This window comes from Xenopus tropicalis, chromosome 8 (assembly GCF_000004195.4).
Source record: "Xenopus tropicalis strain Nigerian chromosome 8, UCB_Xtro_10.0, whole genome shotgun sequence".
NCBI classification, from domain to species: domain Eukaryota; kingdom Metazoa; phylum Chordata; class Amphibia; order Anura; family Pipidae; genus Xenopus; species Xenopus tropicalis.
In genome coordinates, this window is record NC_030684.2 from 4,121,779 (window position 1) to 4,144,494 (window position 22,716).

Consider the following 22,716-nt stretch of genomic DNA (forward strand, 5'->3'; position numbering starts at 1 on the left):
GCCCCTGCTCTCTCACTGGGACCCTGACAAAAAATACCCCCATAAAACATTAATATCAGTATGTTCCACCAAAAATTCTAAAAAAATTAAAAGTATATATGGGAAAACCTGCCTTTTTAAATCATATAATCCCTACCCAAGCCCTGCTCCCCGTCTCCAGTTACTGGGATGGCTGATAATTCCCTCTGTGCCCAGTTACTGGGATGGCTGATAATTCCCTCTGGGCCCAGTTACTGGGATGGCTGATAATTCCCTCTGGGCCCAGTTACTGGGATGGCTGATAATTCCCTCTGTGCCCAGTTACTGGGATGGCTGATAATTCCCTCTGGGCCCAGTTACTGGGATGGCTGATAATTCCCTCTGTGCCCAGTTACTGGGATGGCTGATAAGTCCCTCTGTGCCCAGTTACTGGGATGGCTGATAATTCCCTCTGTGCCCAGTTACTGGGATGGCTGATAATTCCCTCTGTGCCCAGTTACTGGGATGGCTGATAATTCCCTCTGGGCCCAGTTACTGGGATGGCTGATAATTCCCTCTGTGCCCAGTTACTGGGATGGCTGATAATTCCCTCTGTGCCCAGTTACTGGGATGGCTGGTAATTCCCTCTGTGCCCAGTTACTGGGATGGCTGATAATTCCCTCTGGGCCCAGTTACTGGGATGGCTGATAATTCCCTCTGGGCCCAGTTACTGGGATGGCTGGTAATTCCCTCTGTGCCCAGTTACTGGGATGGCTGGTAATTCCCTCTGTGCCCAGTTACTGGGATGGCCGGTAATTCCCTCTGGGCCCAGTTACTGGGATGGCTGGTAATTCCCTCTGTGCCCAGTTACTGGGATGGCTGATAATTCCCTCTGTGCCCAGTTACTGGGATGGCTGATAATTCCCTCTGTGCCCAGTTACTGGGATGGCTGGTAATTCCCTCTGTGCCCAGTTACTGGGATGGCTGATAATTCCCTCTGGGCCCAGTTACTGGGATGGCTGATAATTCCCTCTGTGCCCAGTTACTGGGATGGCTGGTAATTCCCTCTGTGCCCAGTTACTGGGATGGCTGATAATTCCCTCTGGGCCCAGTTACTGGGATGGCTGATAATTCCCTCTGGGCCCAGTTACTGGGATGGCTGGTAATTCCCTCTGTGCCCAGTTACTGGGATGGCTGGTAATTCCCTCTGGGCCCAGTTACTGGGATGGCTGATAATTCCCTCTGGGCCCAGTTACTGGGATGGCTGATAATTCCCTCTGTGCCCAGTTACTGGGATGGCTGGTAATTCCCTCTGGGCCCAGTCCAGCCGGGAAGTAACTACAGAAATCAGGATGCTGCATTAACCCCAGACATGATATACATATGAGTGCGTTGAACTACAACTCCCAGCAGCCCCAATCCTGAAATTTATAGCTTAGGGATCAACTGCAGAAAGTAACAAATGGCAGCCACCCCCCAACCACATCCCATTAGAAAGTTATAGCACATCCATGCAGACAGCTTGAGCCTGAATAGAACAGAAATGGGAGCCTCTGTCTATACTGTCCGATGGCATGCTGGGTATTGTAGTTTTAAATCAATCCCAGCTGTAGTCTAAATGTTTAATAAAAACTACATTACCCAGCATGCAATGGTCAGGCATGTCAGGTTTACTAGTGGCTAGTTTCCAAACTACAAACAAAAAATAGCCCAAATCTGTACCTTGGCGGGTTTGTACTTGGGAAACCCGCCCGGGGTTTAAATTAGTAGCCCAATTTGGCGGAAAAAAGCGCCAAGCTGGTATGGCACATTCCCGCGCTTTACTAGCAACCGCTATGCGTATGACGTAATCCTACTCCGTACGGACCCGCCCCCCGTCGGCTACGCGCTGCCTACGTGCCCTCATACGTGCTACGTAACGCCGAAATCTCGCGAGAAGAGACTTGGATTGGCTGTCCGGCCGGGACCGACACAGTAGCGGCACTGCGGGAGTTTTAAATAGCGCTCAGGGGGCGGGGCGATGCCTCTGGGCTCCGACGGTTCCGGTACTGACAGGAAACAGCCGCCTGTTTGTGGGACAATGTTCGCCGGCCTGTCCGAACTGGGGGTCGCCAATGGGGAGGAGCTGAAGGAGACCCTGACCAATTGTACTGAGCCCCTGAAGGCTATTGAGCAGTTTCAGGTGCGAAACTGCCCCGCAGTGGGGTAGTAGGAGGGGCCCTTGGTGCTAATGATGCCTACAGGGCATGCTGGGAATTGTAGTTTACCCCAGACATAGGGAGGAGCCTTCAGGCTGCAAGGGGTGCTGGGAGTTGTAGTTTGCCCCAGACATAGGGAGGAGCCTTTGAGTTTAGGAGCCTTCAGGCTGCAAGGGGTGCTGGGAGTTGTAGTTTGCCCCAGACATAGGGAGGAGCCTTTGAGTTTAGGAGCCTTCAGGCTGCAAGGGGTGCTGGGAGTTGTAGTTTACCCCAGACATAGGGAGGAGCCTTTGAGTTTAGGAGCCTTCAGGCTGCAAGGGGTGGTGGGAGTTGTAGTTTACCCCAGACATAGGGAGGAGCCTTTGAGTTTAGGAGCTTCAGGCTGCAAGGGGTGCTGGGAGTTGTAGTTTACCCCAGACATAGGGAGGAGCCTTTGAGTTTAGGAGCTTCAGGCTGCAAGGGGTGCTGGGAGTTGTAGTTTGCCCCAGACATAGGGAGGAGCCTTTGAGTTTCGGAGCCTTCAGGCTGCAAGGGGTGCTGGGAGTTGTAGTTTGCCCCAGACATAGGGAGGAGCCTTTGAGTTTAGGAGCTTCAGGCTGCAAGGGGTGCTGGGAGTTGTAGTTTACCCCAGACATAGGGAGGAGCCTTTGAGTTTAGGAGCTTCAGGCTGCAAGGGGTGCTGGGAGTTGTAGTTTGCCCCAGATATAGGGAGGAGCCTTTGAGTTTAGGAGCCTTCAGGCTGCAAGGGGTGCTGGGAGTTGTAGTTTACCCCAGACATAGGGAGGAGCCTTTGAGTTTAGGAGCCTTCAGGCTGCAAGGGGTGCTGGGAGTTGTAGTTTACCCCAGACATAGGGAGGAGCCTTTGAGTTTAGGAGCCTTCAGGCTGCAAGGGGTGCTGGGAGTTGTAGTTTACCCCAGACATAGGGAGGAGCCTTTGAGTTTAGGAGCCTTCAGGCTCAAGGGATGTTGGGAGTTGTAGTTTACCCCAGACATAGGGAGGAGCCTTTGAGTTTAGGAGCCTTCAGGCTGCAAGGGGTGCTGGGAGTTGTAGTTTACCCCAGACATAGGGAGGAGCCTTTGAGTTTAGGAGCTTCAGGCTGCAAGGGGTGCTGGGAGTTGTAGTTTACCCCAGACATAGGGAGGAGCCTTTGAGTTTAGGAGCCTTCAGGCTGCAAGGGGTGCTGGGAGTTGTAGTTTACCCCAGACATAGGGAGGAGCCTTTGAGTTTAGGAGCCTTCAGGCTGCAAGGGGTGCTGGGAGTTGTAGTTTGCCCCAGACATAGGGAGGAGCCTTTGAGTTTCGGAGCCTTCAGGCTGCAAGGGGTGCTGGGAGTTGTAGTTTACCCCAGACATAGGGAGGAGCCTTTGAGTTTAGGAGCTTCAGGCTGCAAGGGGTGCTGGGAGTTGTAGTTTACCCCAGACATAGGGAGGAGCCTTTGAGTTTAGGAGCTTCAGGCTGCAAGGGGTGCTGGGAGTTGTAGTTTGCCCCAGACATAGGGAGGAGCCTTTGAGTTTAGGAGCCTTCAGGCTGCAAGGGGTGCTGGGAGTTGTAGTTTGCCCCAGACATAGGGAGGAGCCTTTGAGTTTAGGAGCCTTCAGGCTGCAAGGGGTGCTGGGAGTTGTAGTTTACCCCAGACATAGAGAGGAGCCTTTGAGTTTAGGAGCTTCAGGCTGCAAGGGGTGCTGGGAGTTGTAGTTTGCCCCAGACATAGGGAGGAGCCTTTGAGTTTCGGAGCCTTCAGGCTGCAAGGGGTGCTGGGAGTTGTAGTTTACCCCAGACATAGGGAGGAGCCTTTGAGTTTAGGAGCCTTCAGGCTGCAAGGGGTGCTGGGAGTTGTAGTTTACCCCAGACATAGGGAGGAGCCTTTGAGTTTAGGAGCCTTCAGGCTGCAAGGGGTGCTGGGAGTTGTAGTTTGCCCCAGACATAGGGAGGAGCCTTTGAGTTTAGGAGCCTTCAGGCTGCAAGGGGTGCTGGGAGTTGTAGTTTGCCCCAGACATAGGGAGGAGCCTTTGAGTTTAGGAGCCTTCAGGCTGCAAGGGGTGGTGGGAGTTGTAGTTTACCCCAGACATAGGGAGGAGCCTTTGAGTTTAGGAGCTTCAGGCTGCAAGGGGTGCTGGGAGTTGTAGTTTACCCCAGACATAGGGAGGAGCCTTTGAGTTTAGGAGCTTCAGGCTGCAAGGGGTGCTGGGAGTTGTAGTTTACCCCAGATATAGGGAGGAGCCTTTGAGTTTAGGAGCCTTCAGGCTGCAAGGGGTGCTGGGAGTTGTAGTTTACCCCAGACATAGGGAGGAGCCTTTGAGTTTAGGAGCCTTCAGGCTGCAAGGGGTGCTGGGAGTTGTAGTTTACCCCAGACATAGGGAGGAGCCTTTGAGTTTAGGAGCCTTCAGGCTCAAGGGATGTTGGGAGTTGTAGTTTACCCCAGACATAGGGAGGAGCCTTTGAGTTTAGGAGCCTTCAGGCTGCAAGGGGTGCTGGGAGTTGTAGTTTACCCCAGACATAGGGAGGAGCCTTTGAGTTTAGGAGCTTCAGGCTGCAAGGGGTGCTGGGAGTTGTAGTTTACCCCAGACATAGGGAGGAGCCTTTGAGTTTAGGAGCCTTCAGGCTGCAAGGGGTGCTGGGAGTTGTAGTTTACCCCAGACATAGGGAGGAGCCTTTGAGTTTAGGAGCCTTCAGGCTGCAAGGGGTGCTGGGAGTTGTAGTTTGCCCCAGACATAGGGAGGAGCCTTTGAGTTTCGGAGCCTTCAGGCTGCAAGGGGTGCTGGGAGTTGTAGTTTACCCCAGACATAGGGAGGAGCCTTTGAGTTTAGGAGCTTCAGGCTGCAAGGGGTGCTGGGAGTTGTAGTTTGCCCCAGACATAGGGAGGAGCCTTTGAGTTTAGGAGCCTTCAGGCTGCAAGGGGTGCTGGGAGTTGTAGTTTACCCCAGACATAGGGAGGAGCCTTTGAGTTTAGGAGCTTCAGGCTGCAAGGGGTGCTGGGAGTTGTAGTTTGCCCCAGACATAGGGAGGAGCCTTTGAGTTTAGGAGCCTTCAGGCTGCAAGGGGTGCTGGGAGTTGTAGTTTGCCCCAGACATAGGGAGGAGCCTTTGAGTTTCGGAGCCTTCAGGCTGCAAGGGGTGCTGGGAGTTGTAGTTTACCCCAGACATAGAGAGGAGCCTTTGAGTTTAGGAGCTTCAGGCTGCAAGGGGTGCTGGGAGTTGTAGTTTGCCCCAGACATAGGGAGGAGCCTTTGAGTTTCGGAGCCTTCAGGCTGCAAGGGGTGCTGGGAGTTGTAGTTTACCCCAGACATAGGGAGGAGCCTTTGAGTTTAGGAGCCTTCAGGCTGCAAGGGGTGCTGGGAGTTGTAGTTTGCCCCAGACATAGGGAGGAGCCTTTGAGTTTAGGAGCCTTCAGGCTGCAAGGGGTGCTGGGAGTTGTAGTTTGCCCCAGACATAGGGAGGAGCCTTTGAGTTTAGGAGCCTTCAGGCTGCAAGGGGTGCTGGGAGTTGTAGTTTGCCCCAGACATAGGGAGGAGCCTTTGAGTTTCGGAGCCTTCAGGCTGCAAGGGGTGCTGGGAGTTGTAGTTTACCCCAGACATAGGGAGGAGCCTTTGAGTTTAGGAGCCTTCAGGCTGCAAGGGGTGCTGGGAGTTGTAGTTTACCCCAGACATAGGGGGGAGCCTTTGAGTTTAGGAGCCTTCAGGCTGCAAGGGGTGCTGGGAGTTGTAGTTTACCCCAGACATAGGGAGGAGCCTTTGAGTTTAGGAGCCTTCAGGCTGCAAGGGGTGCTGGGAGTTGTAGTTTACCCCAGACATAGGGAGGAGCCTTTGAGTTTAGGAGCCTTCAGGCTGCAAGGGGTGCTGGGAGTTGTAGGTTACCCCAGACATAGGGAGGAGCCTTTGAGTTTAGGAGCTTCCAGGCTGCAAGGGGTGCTGGGAGTTGTAGTTTACCCCAGACATAGGGAGGAGCCTTTGAGTTTAGGAGCTTCAGGCTGCAAGGGGTGCTGGGAGTTGTAGTTTACCCCAGACATAGGGAGGAGCCTTTGAGTTTAGGAGCCTTCAGGCTGCAAGGGGTGCTGGGAGTTGTAGTTTACCCCAGACATAGGGAGGAGCCTTTGAGTTTAGGAGCTTCAGGCTGCAAGGGGTGCTGGGAGTTGTAGTTTACCCCAGACATAGGGAGGAGCCTTTGAGTTTAGGCGCTTCAGGCTGCAAGGGGTGCTGGGAGTTGTAGTTTACCCCAGACATAGGGAGGAGCCTTTGAGTTTAGGAGCCTTCAGGCTGCAAGGGGTGCTGGGAGTTGTAGTTTGCCCCAGACATAGGGAGGAGCCTTTGAGTTTCGGAGCCTTCAGGCTGCAAGGGGTGCTGGGAGTTGTAGTTTACCCCAGACATAGGGAGGAGCCTTTGAGTTTAGGAGCCTTCAGGCTGCAAGGGGTGCTGGGAGTTGTAGTTTACCCCAGACATAGGGGGGAGCCTTTGAGTTTAGGAGCCTTCAGGCTGCAAGGGGTGCTGGGAGTTGTAGTTTACCCCAGACATAGGGAGGAGCCTTTGAGTTTAGGAGCCTTCAGGCTGCAAGGGGTGCTGGGAGTTGTAGTTTACCCCAGACATAGGGAGGAGCCTTTGAGTTTAGGAGCCTTCAGGCTGCAAGGGGTGCTGGGAGTTGTAGGTTACCCCAGACATAGGGAGGAGCCTTTGAGTTTAGGAGCTTCCAGGCTGCAAGGGGTGCTGGGAGTTGTAGTTTACCCCAGACATAGGGAGGAGCCTTTGAGTTTAGGAGCTTCAGGCTGCAAGGGGTGCTGGGAGTTGTAGTTTACCCCAGACATAGGGAGGAGCCTTTGAGTTTAGGAGCCTTCAGGCTGCAAGGGGTGCTGGGAGTTGTAGTTTACCCCAGACATAGGGAGGAGCCTTTGAGTTTAGGAGCTTCAGGCTGCAAGGGGTGCTGGGAGTTGTAGTTTACCCCAGACATAGGGAGGAGCCTTTGAGTTTAGGCGCTTCAGGCTGCAAGGGGTGCTGGGAGTTGTAGTTTACCCCAGACATAGGGAGGAGCCTTTGAGTTTAGGAGCCTTCAGGCTGCAAGGGGTGCTGGGAGTTGTAGTTTACCCCAGACATAGGGAGGAGCCTTTGAGTTTAGGAGCCTTCAGGCTGCAAGGGGTGCTGGGAGTTGTAGTTTACCCCAGACATAGGGGGGAGCCTTTGAGTTTAGGAGCTTTCAGGCTGCAAGGGGTGCTGGGAGTTGTAGTTTGCCCCAGACATAGGGGGGAGCCTTTGAGTTTAGGAGCTTCAGGCTGCAAGGGGTGCTGGGAGTTGTAGTTTACCCCAGACATAGGGAGGAGCCTTTGAGTTTAGGCGCTTCAGGCTGCAAGGGGTGCTGGGAGTTGTAGTTTACCCCAGACATAGGGAGGAGCCTTTGAGTTTAGGAGCTTCAGGCTGCAAGGGGTGCTGGGAGTTGTAGTTTACCCCAGACATAGGGAGGAGCCTTTGAGTTTAGGCGCTTCAGGCTGCAAGGGGTGCTGGGAGTTGTAGTTTACCCCAGACATAGGGAGGAGCCTTTGAGTTTAGGAGTCTTCAGGCTGCAAGGGGTGCTGGGAGTTGTAGTTTACCCCAGACATAGGGAGGAGCCTTTGAGTTTAGGCGCTTCCAGGCTGCAAGGGGTGCTGGGAGTTGTAGTTTGCCCCAGACATAGGGAGGAGCCTTTGAGTTTAGGAGCTTCCAGGCTGCAAGGGGTGCTGAGAGTTGTAGTTTGCCCCAGACATAGGGGGGAGCCTTTGAGTTTAGGAGCCTTCAGGCTGCAAGGGATGCTGGGAGTTGTAGTTTGCCCCAGACATAGGGGGGAGCCTTTGAGTTTAGGAGCCTTCAGGCTGCAAGGGGTGCTGGGAGTTGTAGTTTACCCCAGACATAGGGGGGAGCCTTTGAGTTTAGGAGCTTCAGGCTGCAAGGGGTGCTGGGTGTTGTAGTTTACCCCAGACATAGGGAGGAGCCTTTGAGTTTAGGAGCTTCAGGCTGCAAGGGGTGCTGGGAGTTGTAGTTTACCCCAGACATAGGGAGGAGCCTTTGAGTTTAGGAGCTTCAGGCTGCAAGGGGTGCTGGGAGTTGTAGTTTACCCCAGACATAGGGAGGAGCCTTTGAGTTTAGGAGCTTCAGGCTGCAAGGGGTGCTGGGAGTTGTAGTTTGCCCCAGACACAGGGGGGAGCCTTTGAGTTTAGGAGCCTTCAGGCTGCAAGGGGTGCTGGGAGTTGTAGTTTACCCCAGACATAGGGAGGAGCCTTTGAGTTTAGGAGCCTTCAGGCTGCAAGGGGTGCTGGGAGTTGTAGTTTACCCCAGACATAGGGAGGAGCCTTTGAGTTTAGGAGCCTTCAGGCTGCAAGGGGTGCTGGGAGTTGTAGTTTACCCCAGACATAGGGGGGAGCCTTTGAGTTTAGGAGCTTTCAGGCTGCAAGGGGTGCTGGGAGTTGTAGTTTGCCCCAGACATAGGGGGGAGCCTTTGAGTTTAGGAGCTTCAGGCTGCAAGGGGTGCTGGGAGTTGTAGTTTACCCCAGACATAGGGAGGAGCCTTTGAGTTTAGGAGCCTTCAGGGTGCTGGGAGTTGCAGGGCCACATGGTTGGTGTATGGGTGAGGGGAATTCTGGGATGGGGCCCTCTGCCTGTGGCCCCCAGAAGCTCAGTGACAGCCAGAAGTGAGTGGGCGGGGCTAAGTGACAGTTGTGTTTGTGCCCCGCCCCTCTATAGATTGAGAATGGCCCTGCAACTCCCAGCACCCCAAACACTGTCACATGGTTGGTGTATGGGTGAGGGGAATTCTGGGCTGGGGCCCTCTGCAGGTGGCCGCCAGAAGTGAGTGGGCGGGGCTAAGTGACGCTTGTGTTTGTCCCCCTCTGTAGATTGAGAATGGGGTGCTGCTGCCCTCCCTGCAGTCGGCCCTGCCCTTCCTGGACCTGCACAGCATCCCGCGCCTCGAGTTCCACCAGACGGTGCTAGAGGAGCTGAGGGAGAAGCTGCTGGAGAGGGTCACCGCCATCGCCGCCGAGGGGAAGGATGGGGGCAGGTGGGTGAGGGGCCGGCGGGGGCATTAGCGCTGCTCATAAGCATTGGGCGGTTTCCTTTCAGGTACGGCAAGCTGGAGGGAAACCCCCAATCGATAAATATTGTGCGGTTTCCTTTCAGGTATGGCAAGCTGGAGGGAAACCCCAATCAATAAGCATTAAATGGTTTCCTTTCAGGTAGGGCAAGCTGGAGGGAAACCCCCAATCAATAAGCATTAAATGGTTTCCTTTCAGGTAGGGCAAGCTGGAGGGAAACCCCCAATCAATAAGCATTAAATGGTTTCCTTTCAGGTAGGGCAAGCTGGAGGGAAACCCCCAATCAATAAGCATTAAATGGTTTCCTTTCAGGTACAGCAAGCTTGGAGGGAAACCCCCAATCAATAAGCATTAAATGGTTTCCTTTCAGGTAGGGCAAGCTGGAGGGAAACCCCCAATCAATTAGCATTAAATGGTTTCCTTTTAGGTAGGGCAAGCTGGAGGGAAACCCCCAATCAATAAGCATTAAATGGTTTCCTTTCAGGTAGGGCAAGCTGGAGGGAAACCTCCAATCAATTAGCATTAAATGGTTTCCTTTCAGGTAGGGAAATCTGGAGGGAAACCCCAAATGATGAGCATTGTATAGTTTCCTTTCAGGTACGGGAACCTAGAGGAAAACCCCAATCGATAAGCATTATATGGTTTCCTTTCAGGTAGGGCAAGCTGGAGGAAATCCACAAACGATAAACATTGTGTGGTTTCCTTTCAGGTAGGGCAAGCTAGAGGAAAACCCCAATCGATAAGCATTATATGGTTTCCTTTCAGGTAGGGCAGGCTGGAGGAAATCCACAAACGATAAACATTGTGCAGTTCCCTTTCAGGTAGGGCAAGCTGGAGAAAAAACCCTAATCAATAAGCATTGTGTGGGTTCCCCTTTAAGTACGGCAAGCTGGAGGGAAACCCCCAATCAATAAGCATTGTGTGGTTTCCTTTCAGGTAGGGCAGGCTGGAGGAAATCCACAAACGATAAACATTGTGTGGTTTCCTTTCAGGTAGGGCAAGCTAGAGGAAAACCCCAATCGATAAGCATTATATGGTTTCCTTTCAGGTACGGCAATCTGGAGGATACCCCCCCCAGTCAATAAGCATTGTTGCGGTTCCATTTCAGGTACGGCAAGCTGGAGGAGCTGCTGGAGAAGTGCTTTGCGCTGGTGAAGATGCCGTCCATCCAGCCGGTGGTCATGTGTGTCATGAAGCACCTCCCCAAGGTACCGCCTGGTCCCAAACGGATCGTTAACACCCTTTTTATGGTTCTGATTCACACACAATAGGGGAATAGGCACTGCTGGAGGGGGGCAATCATTGTCTATAATGGAAAGAAATACAGGTTGGGGGGAGTATCTTCAGAACTCACTATAGCAACCGGTTACTTCTCATTCGATCTAACAGTGGCCTCTAGTGGCCACATTACGGAAGGACGCTTTCTTGTATTTCTGAATGCAGAATCGTGCAGATATTGGGTGATTATTAGGGCACATTTCTATATATATTTTATCACTGCTAAGCGGATCTGTGACCCACAGGTGCCCGAGAAGAAGCTGAAGCTGGTGATGGCCGACAAAGATCTATACAAAGCCTGTGCGGTGGAGGTGAAGAGGCAGATCTGGCAGGACAATCAGGCGCTGTTTGGGGACGAGGTGTCCCCCCTGCTCAAGCAGTACATCCTGGAGAAGGAGAATGTGTTGCTCAGCAGCGACCTCTCTGTCCTGCACAACTTCTTCAGCCAGTCCCCCAAGACCAGAAGGCAGGGCGAGGTAAGGGCCGGGTCCTGCAGGGCATTGTGGGGGATGAGTGCGGATTTGATATCCCAGTGCCTATTGTCCTGCCATTCATGTGCCGTGTCAGGTGGTGCAGAAACTGACCCAGATGATCGGGAAGAACGTGAAGCTCTATGACATGGTTCTGCAGTTCCTGCGGACTCTGTTCTTGCGGACTCGCAATGTGCATTACTGTACCCTGAGGGCGGAGCTTCTCATGTCTCTCCATGACTTGGATATCAGCGAGATCTGTACCGTGGATCCTTGTCATAAGGTAACAAGTCCTTTCCAGCTGGAATGGTTGAACATTCCTTCTCTGTATATTTGTATTTATACATATGGGTAGGAGGTGCCATAGTGTTTCCCTTAGACAGTACAGTATGGGGGTACAGCTTATTGTGTGCCCAGAACATTCCCTCTCTGTATATTTGTATTTATACATATGGGTAGGGGGTGCCATAGTGTTTCCCTTAGACAGTACAGTATGGGGGTACAGCTTATTGTGTGCCCAGAACATTCCCTCTCTGTATATTTGTATTTATACATATGGGTAGGGGGTGCCATAGTGTTTCCCTTAGACAGTACAGTATGGGGGTACAGCTTATTGTGTGCCCAGAACATTCCCTCTCTGTATATTTGTATTTATACATATGGGTAGGGGGTGCCATAGTGTTTCCCTTAGACAGTACAGTATGGGGGTACAGCTTATTGTGTGCCCAGAACATTCCTTCTCTGTATATTTGTATTTATACATATGGGTAGGGGGTGCCATAGTGTTTCCCTTAGACAGTACAGTATGGGGGTACAGCTTATTGTGTGCCCAGAACATTCCCTCTCTGTATATTTGTATTTATACATATGGGTAGGGGGTGCCATAGTGTTTCCCTTAGACAGTACAGTATGGGGGTACAGCTTATTGTGTGCCCAGAACATTCCTTCTCTGTATATTTGTATTTATACATATGGGTAGGGGGTGCCATAGTGTTTCCCTTAGACAGTACAGTATGGGGGTACAGCTTATTGTGTGCCCAGAACATTCCCTCTCTGTATATTTGTATTTATACATATGGGTAGGGGGTGCCATAGTGTTTCCCTTAGACAGTACAGTATGGGGGTACAGCTTATTGTGTGCCCAGAACATTCCCTCTCTGTATATTTGTATTTATACATATGGGTAGGGGGTGCCATAGTGTTTCCCTTAGACAGTACAGTATGGGGGTACAGCTTATTGTGTGCCCAGAACATTCCCTCTCTGTATAGTAAATACTTGTTTCGCTATTGCAGTTCACCTGGTGCCTGGACGCCTGTATCCGTGAGAAGTTTGTGGATGCCAAGCGAGCGCGGGAGCTGCAGGGCTTTCTGGATGGGGTGAAGAAGGGGCAGGAGCAGGTCCTTGGGTGAGACCAATAGGGGCGCAGTATTACGGACACGCTGTGGCCCCTCCTTGCGTTACACTAACTCTGTATTTGGTTTGACACAGGGACCTGTCCATGATTCTGTGCGACCCCTTTGCCATCAACACCCTGGCCGTAAGCACCATCCGCAATCTGCAAGAGCTGATCAGCCAGGAGTCCCTGCCCAGGGTGGGTGTGGTTTGAAAAGGGGCGGAGAATGATGTCGCCAATCACTTGCCTGCTCTCATGCAGAGCGCTAAAGGCTGATTGGTTGCTCGGGAGACCTGGGAAACTTACACTTTATGCTAAAGGGGTTGTTCACCTTTGAGTTAACTTTTAGTATGATGTAGAGAGAGATATTTGCAGTTGGTCTTCATTTTTTATTATTTTGTAGTTTTTTTTTTTTTTCACTTTTTGTTCAGCAGCTTTTCAGTTTGGATTTTGAGCAGCTATCTGGTTGCTAGGGCCCAAATTACCTTAGCAACCAGGGAGGGGATTGAATGAGAGACTGATATATGAATAGGAGAGGGATTTGAGTAGAAAAATAAGTTATATAATAAAACTGGAGCCTCACAGAGCAATAGTTTTCTGGTTGCCGGGGTCAGCGACCCCCATTTGAAATCTGCAAAGAGTCAGAAGAGGAAAAGAAATAATTCAAAAACGAAATAAAGTAAAAAATGAAGACCAATTTAAAAGTCACTAAGAACTGGGTACGTCATAGAATGGCTCATTCTAAGCAACTTTTCAATTGGTCTTTGTTTTTCCTTTATAAAATAAACGAAGACCAACTGAAAAGATGCTTTGAATTGGCCATTCTATAACATAGTAAAAGTGAACTCTAAGGTGAACCAACCTCTTTAACTAAGGTACTGGCATCACTACCAGTGCTAGTAAAAAGGGGAGGGCTTTAGATGTTGAACTATAACTCTCACCCCCACCCAATACACACAATTTCCGGGCTACTGTAACGTTCCGTGCGTTCTACAGGACAACCAGGAGCTGCTCCTGCTGCTGCGGATGCTCTCGCTCGGGCACGGGGCGTGGGATATGATCGACAGCCAAGTGTTTAAAGAGCCCAAACTGGTAAGTGGGTTACCACCCCCCCCCATGTAATTTGCCCAGGAGCTGTAACCCATAGCAACCAATAACATGTTTGCTTTTAAACAGGTGACCAGTAAATTCTACCAGCTGATTGGTTGCTATGGGTTACTGCAGGGGTCCTCAAACTTTTTAAACAGGGTGCCAGTTCACGGTCTCTCAGACTGTTGGTGGGGCTGGACTATAGAGAGCCCTCAAACTACGCCCCCTGGCCACTACCTGTCTGCCTCAGCGTGGTTTTCAGCCTATGTGTGTCACATGGTTTGGGACAGTTCCCTAAGCCCCGCCCCCTGTTCCCCTGCTGATTGGGCTGACTACTTTGAGACTCAAATAAAATGTAACAGTAGTCACCTCCCCCCAGCCTGCCTTCAGTCTGCCTCCTCCCAATCCCACAATTCCCTGCAGCACTTGTGATGTCAATAAGGACAGGAACATCCCAGTGCAATGCATTGTGGGTTATGTAGTTCCTGCAGGCTGTCTGTAAGCTGTGGGGAAGTTGTTACACTTTGTAACATCAGTGTTTTAGTCCCTCCTCCCCTGCCAGGATTTCAAATGATGCAGAAAGAGAAGAACTGTTTTGCAGCTGGATTTCAGCCATGCGATTGGGTAAAATGGTAGTTTCCCTTTAACCTTTGGCTCCTCCCTCTGTGCAGGATACGGAGCTGATCACCAAGTTCCTGCCCCTGCTGATTGGCCTAGTGGTGGACGATTACACGTACAACGTGGAGAGCAAGTTGCCCACCGAAGAGAAGGTGCCGGTCACGTACCCCAACACCCTGCCCGATGTCTTTACAAAGTGCGTGGGTGAGGGGGAGAAGATGGGGAGCTGTAAGGGTGGAGGGCTCTATACCATATATGGGGTGGGGGGTATCCCAGTGTAATATTGCTTTGTATCCCTAAGTCAGGTTTCTGCAGGAGAACAGAATCGCGTGTGAGGTGGGGCTGTATTACACGTTGCACATCACCAAGCAAAGGAACAAGAACTTCCTGCTCCGTCTGCTCCCTGCGCTCAGTAAGTGCACCCCCCCCCCCATGTACCCATAATGGTACAGTAACCCCCCCATGTACCCATAATGGTACAGTAACCCCCCCCATGTACCCATAATGGTACAGCCCCCAGTACCAATGGTACAGTAACCCCCCCATGTAACCCATAATGGTACAGTAACCCCCCCCCCATGTACCCATAATGGTACAGTAACCCCCCCCCATGTACCCATAATGGTACAGTAACCCCCCCCATGTACCCATAATGGTACAGTAACCCCCCATGTACCATAATGGTACAGTAACCCCCCCATGTACCCATAATGGTACAGTAACCCCCCATGTACCCATAATGGTACAGTAACCCCCCCCCATGTACCCATAATGGTACAGTAACCCCCCCATGTACCCATAATGGTACAGTAACACCCCCCATGTACCCTAATGGTACAGTAACCCCCCCATGTACCATAATGGTACAGTAACCCCCCCCATGTACCCATAATGGTACAGTAACCCCCCCATGTACCCATAATGGTACAGTAACCCCCCCCATGTACCCATAATGGTACAGTAACCCCCCATGTACCCATAATGGTACAGTAACCCCCCATGTACCCATAATGGTACAGTAACCCCCCATGTACCCATAATGGTACAGTAATCCCCCCATGTACCAATAATGGTACAGTAACCCCCCCATGTACCTATAATGGTACAGTAACCCCCCCATGTACCCATAATGGTACAGTAACCCCCCCCAATGTACACCCATGTAATGGTACAAGTAACCCCCCCATGTACCCATAATGGTACAGTAACCCCCCCCATGTACCCATAATGGTACAGTAACCCCCCCATGTACCCATAATGGTACAGTAACCCCCCCATGTACCCATAATGGTACAGTAACCCCCCATGTACCCATAATGGTACAGTAACCCCCCATGTACCCATAATGGTACAGTAACCCCCCCCATGTACCCATAATGGTACAGTAACCCCCCCATGTACCCATAATGGTACAGTAACCCCCCATGTACCCATAATGGTACAGTAACCCTGCCTCCCCCTCCCCATGTACCCATAGAGGTACAGTAACCCTGCTTCCCCCCCCCATGTACCCATAGAGGTACAGTAACCCTGCTCCCCCCCCCCCATGTACCCATAAAGGTACAGTAACCCCCCATGTACCCATAATGGTACAGTAACCCCCCCATGTACCCATAATGGTACAGTAACCCCCCCATGTACCCATAATGGTACAGTAACCCCCCCATGTACCCATAATGGTACAGTAACCCCCCCATGTACCCATAATGGTACAGTACCCCCCCATGTACCCATAATGGTACAGTAACCCCCCCATGTACCCATAATGGTACAGTAACCCCCCATGTACCCATAATGGTACAGTAACCCCCCATGTACCCATAATGGTACAGTAACCCCCCCATGTACCCATAATGGTACAGTAACCCCCCCCATGTACCCATAATGCTACAGTAACCCTGCTCCCCCTCCCCATGTACCCATAGAGGCACAGTAACCCTGCTCCCCCCCCCCCCCATGTACCCATAAAGGTACAGTAACCCTGCTTCCCCCCCCATGTACCCATAGAGGTACAGTAACCCTGCTTCCCCCCCCATGTACCCATAGAGGTACAGTAACCCTGCTCCCCCCCCCCATGTACCCATAAAGGTACAGTAACCCTGCTCCCCCCCATGTACCCATAAAGGTACAGTAACCCTGCTCCCCCCATGTACCCATAAAGGTACAGTAACCCTGCTCCCCCCATGTACCCATAAAGGTACAGTAACCCTGCTCCCCCCCATGTACCCATAAAGGTACAGTAACCCTGCTCCCCCATGTACCCATAATGGTACAGTATCCCTGCTCCCCCCCCCCATGTACCCATAAAGGTACAGTAACCCTGCCCTCCCATGTACCCATAAAGGTACAGTATCCCTGCTCCCCCCCCCCATGTACCCATATAGGGACAGTAACCCTGCCCTCCCATGTACCCATAAAGGTACAGTATCCCTGCTCCCCCCCATGTGCCCTTAAAGGTACAGTAACCCTGCTCCCCCCACCCACCTGTGTTGGTTTTGCCCTTACAGAAGAGATGACCGGGGACACCGCCTTCACAGACATCTTCCTGCATCTGTTCACCAGTAACCTGACCCTGCTGGGCGACGAGTTCGGCTCGGAGGACTTCTGCTCTAGCGTCTTCGATGGCTTCTTCCTTACGTCTTGCCCAAAGTAAGTCTCGGCCCCCGTGTGCGATGGACTCCCTATACCCTGCCGCAGTTTTATGCTGCTAGTATCATCCCCATGTAAACCAGAGTGCCCCCTGCTGTTAAAATGTTCATTTACTGAAGCCGGAAGCATCTCTGGGCTCTGCCCTGCTCAGTTCTACGCATCATTGTGACAGGAGAGAAAACTGAACAGGGAAACATCCGCAGACACTTCTTGCCACAGGTATAGGACCTGGTATCCGGAATGGCTCGTGACCTGCAGAGCTATAAAGGTCATTCACATTTGCTTTAGGGCTGTCATTGGTCAGATCGTATACCTTTAATCTAAGTACTCTCAGACCAATCAGAGCGGCCGTGTCACCTTTCTCCTTCAGCCACTACCGTGACCTCAATCTGTCAGTTTTGTACATGGCGTCTGTACGGCAGGGAGCGGTGCCAGCCCATTGTGCATTATCCCCGCGTCCTTGGCCGCCATTACAGAACAAACGATATACGCAGGCCGATTACGGACGGGGGCGGGGGGGGGGGGTTTAATTCTGCCCAAGGAACAATTGCTGTTTTGTTAGCCAGGGTAACACAGGCGCCTGTCAGAACCTGATTGGAGGATTAGAGATTGTGGCATATTTTAAGATTTAAAGGGGAAGTTGCCCATTTCATTGCAGCTTTTAAATGAAGGGCTAATTCTGTTTTGATTCGTTAACCCCTGTTACCGAAGATATGTGTATATATGTGACGATGATGATGTTTTGCAGGAAAGAGAATGTACACAGGCACGTGCTCCGGTTACTGCTCCACCTTCACCACAAGGTGGCGCCGGCCAAACTGGAAGCCCTGCAGAAAGCCCTGGAACCGCCCAAAACAGTAAGTGGCACTTGTGATCTATCTATCTACGTTCTGTGCCCCGTAGTGTGACCTAGCAACCAGCGGCGTAACTAAGAAGTCTGGACCCCCCCCCCCGCGCGCCAGTCGCAAATGAGTGACATTAAAGGGGTCGTTCACCTTTGACTTAACCTTTAGTATGATGTAAAGAGTGATATTCTGAGACAGTTTCCAGTTGGTCTTCGTTTTTTATTTGTAGTTTTTTAATTATTTCAGTTTTTGGTCTGCAGCTCTCCAGTATGGAGTTTCATCTCTTATCTGGTTGCTAGGGTCCAAGTACCTTAGCAACCAGGGAGTGGTTTGGATGAGAGACAGGTATATGAATAGGGGAGGGGCTATTCCTTATCTTTCTATTTATATTTCGCTGCCGGTTGCTAAGGTAAACAATACCCTGGCAACCAGATAGCTGCTGAAATTCCAAACTGGAGAGCTGCTGAAGGGAAAGCTAAGTAACTGAAAAAAATGTAAAAAATAATTGCAATTGGTCTTTATTTTTTACTATGTGTAGTTTTTTAATGATTGTAGTTTTTGTTCGGCAGCTCTCCAACTTGGAGTTTTAGCTGCTAGCTGGTTGCTAGGGTCCAAATTACCTTAGCAACCAGGGAGTGGTTTAATTCAGAGGCTGATATATGAATAAGGGAGGGGCTGAATAGAAAGATAAGGAATAAAAAGTAACAATAACAATAAAACTGGAGCCTCACAGAGCAATAGGTTTTGGCTGCCGGGGTCAGTTATCCTGTTGCTAGGGCTCAAATTACCTTAGCAACCACGGAGTGGTTTGAATGAGAGGCGGGTATATGAATAGGGGAGGGGCTGAATAGAAAGATAAGGAATAAAAAGTAACAATAACAATAAAACTGGAGCCTCACAGAGCAATAGGGTTTGGCTGCCGGGGTCAGTTATCCTGTTGCTAGGGCTCCAATGACCTTAGCAACCAGGGAGTGGTTTGATTGAGAGGCTGGTATATGAATAGGGGAGGGGCTGAACAGAAAGATAAGGAATAAAAAGTAACAATAATAATAAAACTGGAGCCTCACAGAGCAATAGGTTTTGGCTGCCGGGGTCAGTGACCCCCATTTTAAAGCTGCAGAGTTAGAAGAAGAAGAAGAAGAAGGCAAATAATTCAAAAACTATAATAAATAAATAATGAAGACCAATTGCAAAGTTGCTTCGAATTGGCCATTTTATAACATACTAGAAGTTAACTTAAAGGTGTACCGCCCCTTTAAAATAACAGTGGGGGCTACAGTAGAGCCGTAAGGCCCTTCCGCCACCGACAGTAACAGAAAGCTGACAGTTTGTATCTCTTCCCCAGAGCGGGGATGCACTGAAGGAACTGCACAACACACTGAGCGACAAAATCCAGCAGCGAAAGAGCCCGCCGGCGCCAGAACCGGAACCGCCAGCTATGGACCTCCCACTCCACGCGGTCCCAACTACCCCTGTGTAGGGGCTGGAAACCCAGGCGGAGAGTTAGTTCCATTATAGAGGCCTGTTGGGGTGGGGGGGTATCCCCCTTGTGTTTCAGATTGGGGGGGGGGGTATCCACGGTAACTCCCATCCGCTTTGACCCAAACCAGTTCTGCTGTTTATAGTTGCACCTATCAGGGAGCCTCCGAATACCCCCCCTTCTGTTACACTGCAATTCCCAGCATCCCCCACTGGCCTTTCCCCATAGAGAGACCCCGGCGGGGGCTAGAAGGTCCCTAAGGTGAGTGCGGGGTCCGACGTTCATTGTTGTTTTGCTGTTTCGGCCCATTTGTCTGATTCCGGCACTTTAAAGGGACGGTGACGCTGAGCCGAGTCTGCGGGGCTCGTACTGATATTGTCTGTTGTCTGTTCTTTTGATAATTCGTTTTTTAAATAAAGTTCTAACGGGTCGTTGGGGTTTTTATTTTTTTTTTGTATTTTATTTTTCCCCCCGGAAGTAGATCTCTGCCTTATGGGCCCGGATAGCTGCCAGTGTAGGCCTATAGATATAATGCAGTGTAACTATGGGGGCCCAGAGGCACAAACAGCCCCCCCCCAGCCCAATAAATAGTGACTGTCTGTGGCACCTTACAGCCCCCCTGGCATTCCCAGTACCCAGAGGCACAAACAGCCCCCCCCAGCCCAATAAATAGTGACTGTCTGTGGCACCTTACAGCCCCCCTGGCATTCCCAGTACCCAGAGGCACAAACAGCCCCCCCCCCCAGCCCAATAAATAGTGACTGTCTGTGGCACCTTACAGCCCCCCTGGCATTCCCAGTACCCAGAGGCACAAACAGCCCCCCCAGCCCAATAAATAGTGACTGTCTGTGGCACCTTACAGCCCCCCTGGCATTCCCAGTACCCAGAGGCACAAACAGCCCCCCCAGCCCAATAAATAGTGACTGTCTGTGGCACCTTACAGCCCCCCTGGCATTCCCAGTACCCAGAGGCACAAACAGCCCCCCCCCAGCCCAATAAATAGTGACTGTCTGTGGCACCTTACAGCCCCCTGGCATTCCCAGTACCCAGAGGCACAAACAGCCCCCCCAGCCCAATAAATAGTGACTGTCTGTGGCACCTTACAGCCCCCCTGGCATTCCCAGTACCCAGAGGCACAAACAGCCCCCCCCAGCCCAATAAATAGTGACTGTCTGTGGCACCTTACAGCCCCCCTGGCATTCCCAGTACCCAGAGGCACAAACAGCCCCCCCCCCCCAGCCCAATAAATAGTGACTGTCTGTGGCACCTTACAGCCCCCCTGGCATTCCCAGTACCCAGAGGCACAAACAGCCCCCCCAGCCCAATAAATAGTGACTGTCTGTGGCACCTTACAGCCCCCCTGGCATTCCCAGTACCCAGAGGCACAAACAGCCCCCCCCAGCCCAATAAATAGTGACTGTCTGTGGCACCTTACAGCCCCCCTGGCATTCCCAGTACCCAGAGGCACAAACAGCCCCCCCAGCCCAATAAATAGTGACTGTCTGTGGCACCTTACAGCCCCCCTGGCATTCCCAGTACCCAGAGGCACAAACAGCCCCCCCCAGCCCAATAAATAGTGACTGTCTGTGGCACCTTACAGCCCCCCTGGCATTCCCAGTACCCAAAGGCACAAACAGCCCCCCCCAGACCTGTGCTACACACACACAGTGAAATCAGCCCCTCTGAGACGTCTATGGATTTATTGGTTCAAAAAAATATGAACAAAGGGTGCTGGGAGTTGCAGTTCTCCATTGACCCCCCCCCCCCCCGTCCCCTAGACATCATCATTCTCCTCGTCGGTTAGAAGTATTTTTGGAATGTCCGACGGGGCGATCTCTTTTAGGAATTTGTCCCGAAATGAGAGCGAGAGGTCTACAATGTCCGTTGTAGCCAAATGCCTGTTGTTGGTGCCGCTGGGGTAGTTCTCAGATCTGCCCCCTATGAGCAAGGATTTGCCCATTACGCTCTTGCTAAGGGAAGGGCCCCGGGGGGTATATATACCCTTATATGTACCCCGGGATTCCCTGCACTTAGTCTGGCCCCATTTAGCCTGGGGTAATACGCTGCAGTCAACGCTGCTGTCGGGGGTGAAGGCAAACTCTAATTTGGGAATAAAGATGGCGTCCTCGTCAGTGCTGTTAGTTAATACTAATATCCCCTGACTCCGCCTTATAATATTGTCCTTTATTGGCCGGTTCTCTGCAGAACAAACGGAAGGTCCTTTAGGGGTTTCTATTAAACCCTCCAGTGAGCTACTGCCGGAGCCTAGGCCTGAGTCAGAAGAGTCGCTACTGAGCTTTAATGCAAGTTTAGTCTTAGGTTGGCCACTCCTAAATGAGGGATTTACTGTGTGATCTACAACTTCCTGGCCTTCAGCCTGTCCCAAGAGATGTATTGGGTTACCTTCTACAGTTCCTTGGCCTTCAGCCTGGTCTGAACGTTGTACTTGGGCACAGTCTACAGTTCCTTGGCCTTCAGCCGGGTCTGAACGTTGTACTTGGGTACAGTCTACAGTTCCTTGGCCTTCAGCCTGGAATGAACGTTGTACTTGGGCACAGTCTACAGTTCCTTGGCCTTCAGTCTGGTCTGAACGTTGCACTTGGGTACAGTCTACACTTCCTTGGCCTTCAGCCTGGTCTGAACGTTGCACTTGGGCACAATCTACAGTTCCTTGGCCTTCAGCCTGGTCTGAACATTGCACTTGGGCACAGTCTACAGTTCCTTGGCCTTCAGCCTGGTCTGAACGTTGCACTTGGGTACAGTCTACAGTTCCTTGGCCTTCAGCCTTGTCTGAACGTTGTACTTGGGCACAGTCTACAGTTCCTTGGCCTTCAGCCTGGTCTGAACATTGCACTTGGGCACAATCTACAGTTCCTTGGCCTTCAGCCTGGTCTGAACGTTGCACTTGGGTACAGTCTACAGTTCCTTGGCCTTCAGCCTGGTCTGAATGTTCTACTTCAGTACAGTCTACAGTTCTTTGGCCTTCAGTCTGGTCTGAATGTTCTACTTCAGTACAGTCTACAGTTCCTTGGCCTTCAGCCTGGTCTGAATGTTCTACTTTAGTACAGTCTACAGTTCCTTGGCCTTCAGCCTGTCCTGAACATTGTACTTGGGTGCAGTCTACACTTCCTTGGCCTTCAGCCTGGTCTGAACGTTGTACTTGGGCACCGTCTACAGTTCCTTGGCCTTCAGCCTGGAATGAACGTTGTACTTGGGTACAATCTACAGTTCGTTGGCCTTCAGCCGGGTCTGAACGTTGTACTTGGGTACAATCTACAGTTTCTTGGCCTTCAGCCGGGTCTGAACGTTGTACTTGGGTACAGTCTACAGTTCCTTGGCCTTCAGCCTGGTCTAAATGTTGTACTTGGTTACAGTCTACAGTACCTTGGCCTTCAGCCTGTTCTGAACATTGCACTTGGCTACAGTCTACACTTCCATGCCTATTTGCCTGCCCTGACACCTCCACTTGGGTATGATCTACAGTTTTCCGGCCTTGGACATCTTCTGAAAGCTGTACTTGTCTACGGCCTACACTTTGTAGCCTTTTGTCCTGCCTCAATGGAGAACAATCCGTAGTGTATCGCCTTGAGACCTTTGTCTGAACGTAGCAGTGATGACTGTTGTCTCTTGTCTCCTCCATTCTTAATAAAGAAGATCTGCTGGTCGTATTCTCAAGCCAACTTCTCCCAG

At 51.4% G+C, this 22,716-nt stretch overlaps 2 protein-coding genes across 2 annotated transcripts in view; one reads left to right on the plus strand and one right to left on the minus strand.

Moving 5' to 3' along the window:
* Nucleotides 1-1,996: 1,996 nt before the first annotated feature.
* Nucleotides 1,997-19,456, plus strand: nelfb (negative elongation factor complex member B). Its single transcript, NM_001011448.1, is given in 13 exon segments — nucleotides 1,997-2,140; nucleotides 9,006-9,169; nucleotides 10,312-10,411; nucleotides 10,727-10,957; nucleotides 11,049-11,234; nucleotides 12,245-12,357; nucleotides 12,441-12,543; nucleotides 13,342-13,437; nucleotides 14,106-14,248; nucleotides 14,358-14,464; nucleotides 16,560-16,701; nucleotides 17,450-17,558; nucleotides 18,892-19,456. Coding segments are annotated over 13 exon segments (1,731 nt in total). The 5' UTR covers nucleotides 1,997-2,038; the 3' UTR covers nucleotides 19,027-19,456.
* Nucleotides 19,457-20,716: 1,260 nt separating this feature from the next.
* The window catches only part of LOC116406908, a 9,640-nt gene continuing 7,640 nt past the window's right edge, over nucleotides 20,717-22,716 (minus strand). The window contains exon 7 of the mRNA XM_031892007.1: nucleotides 20,717-22,716. This exon is cut by the window's right edge and continues 194 nt beyond it. Within this exon, the coding sequence (XP_031747867.1) occupies nucleotides 20,801-22,716 (1,916 nt within the window). The 3' untranslated portion in view covers nucleotides 20,717-20,800.